Source organism: Pseudorca crassidens, chromosome 10 (genome assembly GCF_039906515.1).
Source record: "Pseudorca crassidens isolate mPseCra1 chromosome 10, mPseCra1.hap1, whole genome shotgun sequence".
Classification (NCBI taxonomy): domain Eukaryota; kingdom Metazoa; phylum Chordata; class Mammalia; order Artiodactyla; family Delphinidae; genus Pseudorca; species Pseudorca crassidens.
Window position 1 is genome coordinate 1831648 of NC_090305.1, and position 12208 is coordinate 1843855.

The 12208-nt window shown below is 47.9% G+C and overlaps 1 protein-coding gene across 4 annotated transcripts in view; it reads right to left on the bottom strand.

Moving 5' to 3' along the window:
* MYLK4 (myosin light chain kinase family member 4) overlaps window positions 1-12208 on the bottom strand; it is a 92810-nt gene that overhangs the window by 61825 nt on the left and 18777 nt on the right. The window contains exon 1 of one of the 4 annotated variants that reach the window (XM_067751849.1): window positions 9658-9914. The exons of the other annotated variants lie outside the window; for them this stretch is intronic. Within the exon in view, the coding sequence (XP_067607950.1) occupies window positions 9658-9798 (141 nt within the window). The 5' untranslated portion in view covers window positions 9799-9914. Of the gene's footprint in view, window positions 1-9657; window positions 9915-12208 lie in introns of those variants that run through there. 4 annotated transcript variants of the gene reach the window in all.

Here is a 12208-nt window from a genome sequence, read left to right on the forward strand (position 1 = left end):
GATAGTCTGCATCTCTAACCAGCTCCCAGGTGATGCTGGCAAGCCATGGACCACTCTTTGAGTAAAAAGAAGTCCAGTTTGTGGTGAATGACCATCTTCATAACATGGAAAGCAGCAACTGTCAAAGATTAGGATACATAAAAGAAACAAACAAAAACTGTTCAGATTAACTTACTCTTTCTTGGATAATCTCAAAATGGAACTCAGGATCCACACAAGGCCTCTTGGCCATAACTGTAAACACGCTTCACTCAGTTTGATGAGAGCCACTTCAGAGAACAAAGCTGACAGACAAATTTTGACTTGAGAGAAAGAGGCAAAAGGCAGCCAGAGCCACAGGTGTCCTGCTCCTGCGGACACTCTGATCCGTGGGTGAATGAAGAGAGCCCGGGTGTATCAGATCACACCGACCTCTCAAAGTCGACTCTGCCAGTCTAGAAATGATTCAAGTTTCATTCAAGCGCATCCTCTTGGAACTCGTGGGGAAAATTCCAGCACCAATATTATTCCAAATATTCTGCTATTTGGAGCTTCGCCCTACTCATTACTTTGTTTGAATAGTTGAAATAAGTATACTAATAATTATCCTCACTTCAAAGGCTTAAAATACGAAACTGTCCCTAAACTGCGCTGGTAATAACTAGAACACAAATGAAAATGGACATGCGTAATACAGGTGCTGTGAAGGTTACAAAGAAATACAGGGGACGATCCCCATGGGGAAGGAGCCCCAGCTTTTTAGGAGCAGAGGCCAAACCTGAGTAACTACCAGAAAGGGCATCAAAGCTACCCACACAAACGGCACAGGGTACTTAAACGGTGTACTTAAAGGATGATGTAGTCAGTGCAAACTGGGGAGGTCGGATTAGAATCAACTGTGCTGGGATTTGAATCTGACCTTGAAGGACAGAAGGATCCCAAAAGGCACAGGAGAGGAGAGAGAATGAGGAAAGGTGTGGTGAAAGGTAAAAAAGTGGGAACAGAAGTTACATTTGGGTCACATCTCTGTGCCAGGCACCAAGCCACTTGCTAACAGGTGGATTAGCGCATTTCATCCTCCAACTTCTCCTCGAGGTTGGCATCATTACACCACTTTGGTGAACCACGGATGGAGACTCAGGTCACACAGCTGGTAAGGGCTCCAAAGGGAATTTGAATCTGGGTCTCTGATACCCAAGTCATTAATCGGTTTTCTCTAAACCAGCCTTCCCACAGGTGCCCCTGGTGGCACCCTGCGATATGGTTATGAGTCAGGAAACAGAGACTTCAGTGGTCAAATAAACTTTGAAAGCTCTTAGGATAAATAATACTAATAACATTTCAGATATGAGTTAACGCTTATTGAATGCTTCCCATGTGCCTGGTTAAAAACGGCTTTGTTGCTGTTGTTTTATCAGCGGGACCTCTCAGAGCCTTTAATGTGCTAACGTGCATTGAGAATTTCCAGTATTATGTGTTGGGAATAATATTAATAATCCCACGTAAGATGATGTTGATCGTGCAAACGCATAATATTAAAATAGAATAACTGGAAATGGGCTGATGGGCTTCAGTTTAAGTCATCATCTGCTGGTGGACAAGCTGACGCTTCAGACATCATGACAGGTGACTGTCCACTCTTCCCTCTAATCCCCAGATAATTTCATCAGAATACACAGCTCTGTAATAAACTCTGTGTGGCCCACTGAGCTTGGCCAAGGGACAGAGGGTGCGGAGGTGGAGAGCGCAGCTTCCCCCAGGGTGTGCAACAGCTGGCTCCGTGGGGTCTGGTCAATCACCATTTGAAATATCAAGAGACAAAGGTTCCTGACAGGACACCAATGGAATCCCTCCTGCCCTTTTATCACACCGGTGGTCATAATTGTTCTAATCTGAGGGTTTATCAATCTTTGTAAACTCTAGCTATGTCAGGCTTGAACTACCTGTGCACTGCCCCGCTCCCATGTCATGCTGGAAAACATGTTCAGTGAAATAAATAGTCCTGCTTTCTCTCACGTTCTATTAAGCCCATGTTGCTAAACCTTTCTGTGTTTTTCAAATAACACAGCCCCACCATTAAGCATTTGGTGGTTTTCCAAGTCACGTTCCCAACTAGTCCTGTGACTAGTTGGGCCTCTCGAGAGGGGATTCGTGCAGCCTGGATGGAGTGCTGTTCCTGCCTTGGGATCTCTGAAGATCACGCATCTTATCTGTACACATCCTTGGATGACAGTGAGAGAAATACCAACCCATTCTGCCATCATCCCAGATGTAAGAAACCTTTCAAGAAGTCACGTCCAGAATTTGGTGTTTGACAGGATGTGACAATGGAAGGAAGGGTCAATAGTACAAGACAGTGAGGTCAAGATCACTGAGGTTTCCAACCCAGAGTCACCAGGAAACCTGAAAGGAAATTCTGGGTGGGAAGACAGTAGAGGGGAAAAGTCCCTCGGGACCTGGAGTGCGGGGCTCTCAGCAGGAAAGAGGTCACAGGCCGCAGAAGAGACGCCAGTGCTGTGCAAAGGCTCAGCTGCTGCTAACGATAAACATTTACTGCTTTGTGTGTGGTGCCCTCTCTCTATGCCAAGCACTGTGTTAACTACTTTACACAACAACCCCGTGGGGTCGGTATTGTTAACCCCAGAAGAGGAAGTAGGTGAGAGAGGCTGAATAATATGCGCGGTGTCATAAAGGCAGCACAAGGCAGAAATGAAATCCAAGCTTGTGGTCTTACACTAAACCATGTGCACAGCAAAAACGGCTCACCTTGCAGCGCCTCACTATTAAGTACAAGCACCTGCAAAAATACCACGTATCAATTCTACTGTAAAAGCTAAACAAGATAGCCCGGCTTATCCACCTTCCTGATCTGTCATCCACTATCTTCAGTGGAAACTCAATTCCACTCAATAGTCAGGACTTAACTATGATTAATAAAGTACAGAGAGTATAGAAACTGTCGTGTATTGTATAACAAACAAATTAAGTATCTTATGGCATGCTGACAAACAGCATTTAGTGTATAATTTTTCAGCCTTGTTATATGTTTGAGAAAATCATTAGTTCCAATGTTTTGTTTCCTGGCTTCTCCTCTGTCCAGGAATCACAGGCTGAGAACAGGCTGATAGCAGCCTCAAGACATTGGTTTCAACAATTGGAAGGGTGAGAATGTAAACTGGTGCAGCCACTGTGGGAAACAGTATGGAGATTCCTCAAAAAGCTAAAAATATAGCTACCATATGATCCTGTAATCCCACTCCTGGGTATACAGCCAAAGAAAACAAAAACACTAATTCGAAAAGATACATGCACCCCAATGTTCATAATTGCATTATTTTTACAATAGCCATGATATGGAAGCAAGCCAAGCGTCCCTCAAGAGATGAATGGGTAAAGAGGATGTAGTATATATATGCAATGGAGTATCACTCAGCCTTAAAAAAGAATGAAATAATGCCATTTGAAACAACATGGATGGACCTAGAGGGTATTATGTTTAGTGAAATAAGTCAGAGAATGACAAATGCCGTATGATATCACTTATATGTGGGATCTAAAAAAATAATACAAATGAATGGATATGCAAAACAGAAACAGACTCTCAGACATAGAAAACAAACTAGTGGTTATGAAAGGGGAGGGAGAAGGGGGAGGGGCAAATAAGGGGTACGGAATTAACAAACTACTATGTATAAAACAGACAAGCAACAAGGATATATTGTACAGCACAGAGAAATATAGCCACTATTTTATAATAACTTTAAATGGAGTATAACCTATAAAAACATTGAATCACTATGTTGTACATCTGAAGTTAATATTGTAAACCAAACTATACTTCAGTTAAATCATTAATTACTTAAACAATTTTTAAAAACCAACTGGATTACCCAGAGCTGCTCTGGCCTCATGGCAGGGCTGCAGTAACTTTTGTAACTTCTTCCCACTGGAGGTCACTGTTACATTGGTTCCAGAGAAGAGCCTCAATTGGCTGAGAAAAAGAAACTAGCCCGTTTTTGTCTATCTACCCAGTCTGGCTGCGTTTGCATTAAGGCAGTGGTCTCCAACCTCTTTGGCACCAGGGACCAGTTTCGTGGAAGATAATTTTTCCACAGATGTGGGTGGGGGAGGGGGCATGGTTTCGGGATGATTCAAGCGCATTACATTTACTGTGCACTTTATTTCTATTGCTATCGCATTGTAATATATAATGAAATAATTATACAACTCACCATAATGCTGACAGGAGGTGGAGCTCAGGTGGTAAAGCGAGGATGGGGAGCGGCTGTAAATACAGATGGAGCTTCGCTCGCCCGCCCCTCCCCCCACCTCCTCCTGTGCGGCCTGGTTCCTAACAGGCCACTGACTGGTACCGGGCCAAGGCCCGGGGGTTGGGGACCCCTGCATTAAGGAATAGAACAACCAAACAAAACAATCACCAAAGGTGAAATGTATTTCAGATAATGTGAAGATAATACAAACTGTCCTTAGAAAATTCATCAGAGGTGGTTTTCAAATACTTAATGTTTAATTTCTGAAAAATAAATTCCAGTTAAATGGTCTACAAATAAACCTAGCTCTCTGTTTCGTGTGCTGGGCTAACTAATCCATTCAAAAAGAGGGATCATGGTATATAGTTGCATAACTTTGGGCAAGTTCCTGACCTCAGTTTACTCATCTGCAAAACAGAGATGATAATTATACCAAATTCATGGATCACTGTGAGGATTAACTGGGATGAAAAGTGCTCAGCGCAGTGCCGGGAACATGACAAACACAACATAAGTGCTAGTGATCCTACCATCCTTAGAGCTGATCGAAGTAGTGCCCACAAGGTTTACATGAGTTCACATCCGTAAAGTGCCTGAAACAGGGTCTGGCGCACAGTGAGGGCCATTTACATGTTTGTTAAATAAAATAGGTAAATACACAGACCCTAGTTTAAAGCATAAATCCTAAGCAGGTAAAGTGCAAACACAGCCTTAAGAATATAGAAACTTACCTATATTATCCCATCAATTAAACATGCTCATTCCGGAAGGTTAGGAAGAAATGAGACCTTACGCTTGTCGTTATCCATTTTTAAATTTCGAAATAAGTAGAGATCGCCAAGGAGTCTAAAGGAAGACCCTGACATAAACACCTCTGTGTAGGCGTGCTGAGCTGCAGACCATGTGTACCCTTTAAATAAATGGTCTCGTTTCATCAGATTCTGCCTCTTTTTGAGACCATCAGTGACCATCAGTAAGGGAAACTTCCCTGGTCCTTGGGGCTCAAGTGTCTGCCCTCCAAACGGAGTTGCATTGGGCAACGACTACTGGAAATCCTTCATTCAGTGGGAGCTCAGTGATTCTTCCCTGAGTAAATTAATACAGAATCTAGGCACAAAGATTTACATGAATCCTTAGACTCCGCTACAGGCTGATTAAATGCGTTTATATTCCTGCTTCACCAAGTACATTCTTAAGGAAACCTGGCTCTTTAAAAAACGAAAACTAAAGCTTTGAGTGTCTGGCAGTGAAAAGTGCTGTGGTTACTAGTACACTCTGGTGCCACGGCCTGATTTTGTGTGGAGGTGCCAACAGCTTTACCCACCACTGCCTTTTTGTCACTAGTGCAGATGTCAAGGCAGTGCAAAAAGCAAAAATATTAGAGTAGAACAGAAAATAGTTTTGACCGTGCAGACCTCTAGAAGAGTCTTAGGGTCCCCTGGTGGGTTCAGGGACCTCACTCTGAGAACTGCTGGTCCCAGGGAAAGACAGAGCTGGACAGCGTAGATTCATCACGTGTTCCCCTTGGCTGGCCCAGCCTCTCCTTCTCTGGACCATTTGTGAAAACCCCCGGGGCTGCTGGGACCCTCCTTAGGGTTCAGGCTGGACAGCGTGATAAGTGTCTTCTGAGACCACACCCGTGGTGCTTTCTAAAGCTCTCTGCAGAGAACTGTAGAGGCCTGAGAGATTCGGGGGAGGGCCAGGTTCTTCGCAGATTCTAGGAGACTTGGAAGCTCCGCGTAAACTCTTCACTTCCTGCTACCTCCCCTCCTGTCCCCTGGCATCCGAGGGAGCTCAAACGCCTTTCAGGTTGGGGAAACATCCTGCAAACCATATATACATTGGACTCAAAGACACCCAAGCTGGACGTGGGCCCCAGAACTGACAGGTTGCCTGGGACAGGCCCAGGGTAGAGCAGCACCTGGCAGGGGTTACAGTCTGCCTGTCAGATCTCCACGGTCAACATCCCAGGGCTCCGCCTGTGCCCTGCCATGCCCCAAACACAGCACAACTCAACTTAGAATCGTAGGGCTGGAAGGGGATGCACCATCATAAGCGTCTACGTTGTACAGAAGGTAGAGAACTTTCTTTGGGACACAGAAAAAAAAAAAAGAATTAAAATCTTATCTTTATAACTCATTTCTACACTTACTCCTCTCCTAATTCAGTTTGGATAAGCCCTAAACGGTGTAGCAAACATAAGGAGAGGAAGGGTGACATCCGTGCTCGCCGCTCACATTTGGAACGCAAACCCTGCAAGCTGAAGGCCCACTCGGCAAACCGGAGGCTGGGCTCACACGCCCCTCACTCGCAGCCTGGTCTCTGCCTCTTCTCAGAATTTCCTGACTCCTGACCACGGACCGGGCATCAGTCTACCCCGTCACGACCTGAGCTTCCAACGGGCTCCTTGTCACACAGAGCCCAGCTCCCAGCTTGAGGCCTGGGTGTTGTTCCCAGGGCAGCAGCTGGAGAGCAGGGAAGTCAGGAAGGGGTGGCACCGAGGCCAGAGGCCAGGGCCCGGCTGACGGGCAGCCACCCTGCGAGGGGCCTGCAGGACCTCTGCCCGCTGACCCAGGGGCTGCCCCACGGCTGCCGTGCCGGGTCCGCATGGGAACGGCCAGCAGGAACTTGACAGCGACCTCGCCTAGGGTGGCCCAGGCCCCTGTGAAGAAGGCGGCCTCTGACCTGGACGTGGCTGGATGTGGGGAAAGGACAGGACAGTCTCGATGCAGCGACCCTGGGACAGGCCCCCTTTACCTCTCCTGGGCTTTGAGTTCCCTCAGAGAAGGCCCTGGGTCAGCTGGCCTCCAAGGTCTCTCGGGAGCTATGCTTCCCAGGCCCCTGACCTCCTTTAACATCCCATCCATCATGGAAACGCCACAGTGGCCTGCGCTCCTTGGAATCCCGGGTGCACGGAGCCAGGAGCCACGCTCTCGCCGCAGGTCTGGGCTGGCAGCCTGTCGTCTGCATACGGTCAGTGGACTAGCCAATCAGACGTCTTTCCCTGATCAAAAGTTGTAAATGACGGGTGCCGTTCACCCGCACGCAACTGAAAATGCTGGGGGTTTGTCACCCTGCGGACGGCCCTTGGAGTGGCAGGGGGCTATGCAGCCTTCGGGGCTCCCTTGTTCCACACCCCCGGGCCCCGCCCCCGCTCCCACCCCCACTGCCCGAAGTCGACTCCCAGGACAATCCCAGCATCTGCACTCGAGCTCCTGACTCGGCGCCGCTTTCCGCTGGGACCTCAGGAGCGATGGCAGGGAGAACCGGGGCCAGCACGCGAGGGGCACTGGCTGAATTTGACCTGTTAGGGGTTTTCTATGTGTCTGTGTCCAGAGCGGAGACTTTGGGCCTCTCTTCTCTCCACTGCTGTCTGCTTATCATCCCCCCATCTTTGTTATCATCTCTATGTTTGGGGCAGAAAGTGAGAAATAAAGCCCAAAGTGTCCAGTGGCCCAGGACAAAGACCTGGACACAGCGCCCCGAGGCCAGCGTCCAGCGGCTGACGTGGCATCACCTCCTTACTAGGGGTTTGGGGTGATTTTCGGTTGTGAACTAACAAACCCTTTTTAAAATTTATATATGTGTATGTTATTGTGTATTTGAAAATCTAGAATAAGCACATCAAAAACATGATTCCAGGGACTTCCCTGGTGGTGCAGTGGTTAAGAATGCTCCTGCCAATGCAGGGGACACGGGTTTGAGCCCTGGTCCGGGAAGACCCCACATGCCACAGAGCAACTAAGCCCGTGAGCCACAACTACTGAGCCCACGTGCCACAACTACTGAAGCCTGTGTGCCTAGAGCCCATGCTCCACAGCAAGAGAAGCCACCACAGTGAAAAGCCCGCGCACCACAACAAAGAGTATCCCCCACTCGCTGCAACTAGAGAAAGTCCACGCGCAGCAACGAAGACCCAACCCGGCCAAAAATAAATAAATAAATTAATTAATTAAAAAAAAAACACACCCAAAGCACTCCTAATTAGCCCAGCTATCTGTCAGCCTCTCCTCTGGGAAACACTTGGAGGCCACGTCTCATAGCCGGGGGAGTAACCCATTCTTTTCCACGTGCATGATGAAAGCGCACAGTGTTTCCCATTGGAGGTGTGTTCAACAGCCAAAAATGATTGACGCTTGGGCAACAGCGACAGATATCGTGTCAGGTGCACGGACAGGCGCAGGGCCACCACGAAAGCCTGACTCCTTGAGTTCTGGGTCCTCTGCGCACCACCAGGACGAAGAGCTCATAGTTTCTTGTTTGCTTTTGTTTGGTTTTGTTTTGGCTTTGGCCGTGCCACGTGGCACGTGGGATCCTAGTTCCCCGACCAGGGATCGAACCTGGGCCCCCTACGTTGGAAGCGCGGAGGCTTAACCACTGGACCGCCGGGGAAGTCCCCATGGTGGTTTCTTGTTGAATAAGATATAACTCAGGCGTTTATATGCGGGTATAGGGATATATCACCCAACTCCCCTGCAGAAATTTTTTAACCATAAATTAAGGCATTTTCAATACAGGGAATATCCAAGGAGGTAAAAATTAATTCTTTAGGAGGGGTGAAAAAAATCTTACTCTTCTTATGTGCAAAGCACAGATACACCTATAATACACGAACATGAATACAGTGCATCTGTGGTATTAAGGTTTCATGGGAGGGGTCCCTGGAATGGGGGAGATGGTGATGAGAAAGATGGGGGACGCTGTTGTCAGTCCACTTCCTGTGGGAACAAGGATCCAACACGCTCCCTGTAGTATTTGCTAAACTGCCTTATATCGTCTTAAAAATAATTCATCTATGTTAATTGATAAAAGAGTTAAATATGTAGAAAGAACTGATTTCCCAGATATGAATACCCTCTACTGGGAAGAGCTAAACTCCTTAGAATCTGAATGCTTACAGAATTCCACTGTTTTCCTGACAGAATTCCATTCCTAGGACAGCTACGGCATCACAGGAAAGGCATCATGGGGCAACGGTTCAAAGGAAAAGTCACGGCAGGCCGTGCTCGGTAGCTTTGTCAGAAGAGGTGATCACTCTTCAGACACTGCTTTTGCATAGGCTTCTTTGTAAGGGGAAACGATGCTTTGCTTTTGTGCTATTTTGTTTTCCTAAGTCACATAACAGGTAAGAGAAGAAGAGATGCTGACACTATTCTTAGCTCTCACAGACAAAAATAGTGCACGTCAGGGATGGCTGTCTCCAGATTCCCCGAAAGTTGGTGGAGAGGTTGACATATGAAGTGTGCCACCTGCCTCTCCTCATCCCAACCCCCAAGGAGGCCGTCCTGGGCGAGGACTGAGACGGGACATGCCTCCCCTCTGCAGGGCAAGCCCACTCCCTGGTTGGAAACACTCAAATAGGACAGTAACACAGATCCGCCACAGTTAAAAGTGACGACGTTACTACCTGCGTGTCCTCAAGGGCAGGCGCCTGTCTGCGACCTCCCCGTGTCATCACGGACCGGAGCACACACCAGAGGATGGGAGACGAGAGAAGGCACACGCTGCCTACGATCCAGACGTCTTTTCTTCTAAGTGAGAAGTCCATCCCTGCCTTCCCTCCCCGACCCAGCGCGAGCACGTTCCCAAGCAAAACTCTGTTCTGAGCAGGAGACGTTGCCCAGCCGCAGGGCTCTGCAGGGCCCCAAGGGAGACTCTTCCAGTTACGCCATCAGCGGGCAATCTGCCTCTTTAAAAGGAGAAAATAGGATGGCCCGTGTGACAGACCTGAAACAGGTGCAGCGGCAGAGGGAGACGGGCTGGCGACAAGTGACACCCCCGAGAATGTGCTCGTCTCCAGTTCAAGGACAATTAGCACCACGGAAACTGGGCCGCCGCCAGGGAGCTTTCTCCTGACCTCGCGGTCCGGCGAGGAGCACAGAGACGGGGTGGGGACACGCAGCCCTAAACATCACAACCCCTCCACCCGCAGCTACGCTATTCTGAGACCTAAGTTATAGTCACCGTGGCTGCCGCTGAGGGTCCAATTTCATAGCGGTTAGGCAGGAAAGGCCGCCTGCGATCAAATGTGCCAACTGCCGTCACGCTTTGCCCCAACGCACTCTAGTCTGTTCACATCCTGTTGAGGGCTACCTTGCTCTGTTTGGTCTTTGCAGCATTTGGAGCGGTTAAACATTCCAGGGGCTGTGATCCCGCCCCCTTGGGACCGTCCTCACTTCTACCCTCCCCTCGGGACCGTGCCTGGGAGTGGAGGGTAGGGGGCTAGGGGTCTCAGGAGAGCGGGGGAAACCAGAGGACAGGAGATGCGCACAGATAACCCCGGGCACAAAAAGCAGGGATGCATACAGCAAATGGGGGCGGCCGAGGAAGGCGGACGGAACCGCGGGGACTTGGCCTCGGGTTGTCTGAGAACGGAAGCTCCTTGGCCTTCCATTAAGCAAAGAGAACGTGTGTGTGTGTTTGTGTGTGTGTATCAAAACAGCAAATTAGATCTGAGGGAAATGCAGCACAGGGCTTATTTATATAGCTAATAGAGAATGAACAAAAGAGGAAAACCTGGATTTGACTGTGTAAAAGTAATACTAATTATAGTTATGAGAGCCGTTATCATTTACAAGTTAATGGTACACACACAGTAGCTATTAAACTCATCACTCATATGTGCCACATTAGTTATTTAAGTTTTACTTTATTTCAACACCATATTATGTGGCTTTAGATCTAGTTTATTATAGTGTTATCTGCTAAAAGCCTTTAAAATTCTACACTATTTAGGTGATTTTGAACAGCCTTTGGAATATAAAAGAATGAGAAAAGTCAACTGAAAACAGAATCAAAAGGAAAGTTGGAAAACAAAAGGAACAAAACATAGTAGAAAAGTAGAGTATGTGGAATTTAATCAATTCAACAAAAAATAAAGCAGAGGAAAAGAAGGGAGTTCAAAATAAACCCAGAGGAAGAAAAATGAGTGAAATAGAAAAACCTGGTTAAGAGCAGGAAAAGAAGAATCTGGGCTTCACCAAACGATGTTAACAAACATAAGTTGTTGGATGCATAGATAATTTTTTCCTTTTAGGAGAGAAAAGACTCTTCTAGAAAGAAATTGAGCCTCAAGCCTTCAGAACAGTTTGCGTGTCACTCGAGTGTCTGAAATTCAGTGTAAATTCTTGTCAGTGCACTGCAGGGAGGGTCTCGACTACGGTTAGCTGAGCTAAGCTTCTCAAGGAGAGGAGGGGTAAAGAGAAAGGGGGCCAGGTGGGAAAATGATGCGAGCATTTTTATGGTTCCTGGGAGGAGGGTGTGGTGTTGGGAAGATCTCCCGTGGCCCAGCAGGAGACTGAGCCGAGTCAGTCCAGCTCCGTCTGCATTCCGGAGGACATCCGAGCCGCTGGAAGGCCCTCCTTGCCCACCCCTGCGAGGCCTGCTGGCCGCCCGTGCATCCACCCACTGGGCGAGCGAGGGCCTCTGGGGCCGGGGCCTGGGCCTTGGCAGACGCAGAGAGAAGAGCTCCACACCTCCCGACCGTGTGCCCATCCGTCCTCCACAAGGCGAGACAGAGAGCCGGGGAGATTGCCGACATCTCTGGGCCTTGAGCCATTTACCAAGAAGAAACTGAATGGGACACACGGTCATTCCTCCCCACCTTCCACACAGCAGTGACCGCAGGGTCCACACCAGGGCCCAGGTGACACAGGGGACATCAGACCAATCACAAAGGACGTTCTTCTAGGGTCTCTGAGGAACAACATTCTCAGTGCTTCCCTCAAAAATATCCTAAAATATTTAACTTCCCAGTCATTTGATTTCTAATATTCTGGAGCGGTTCATCACAAAAACAATTCTTCCTAAAAATGTTCATGTTTCTGCTAAGCACCATTTCGCTCTTTAAAGATACGGCCTCTACTTACAAAAATTATATCACAGAACCTGAAGAAAAACAGTCCTGGAAACATAATCAAATTCGTAGAAACTATTGCCAGTAGTTGCTTATTTCACAG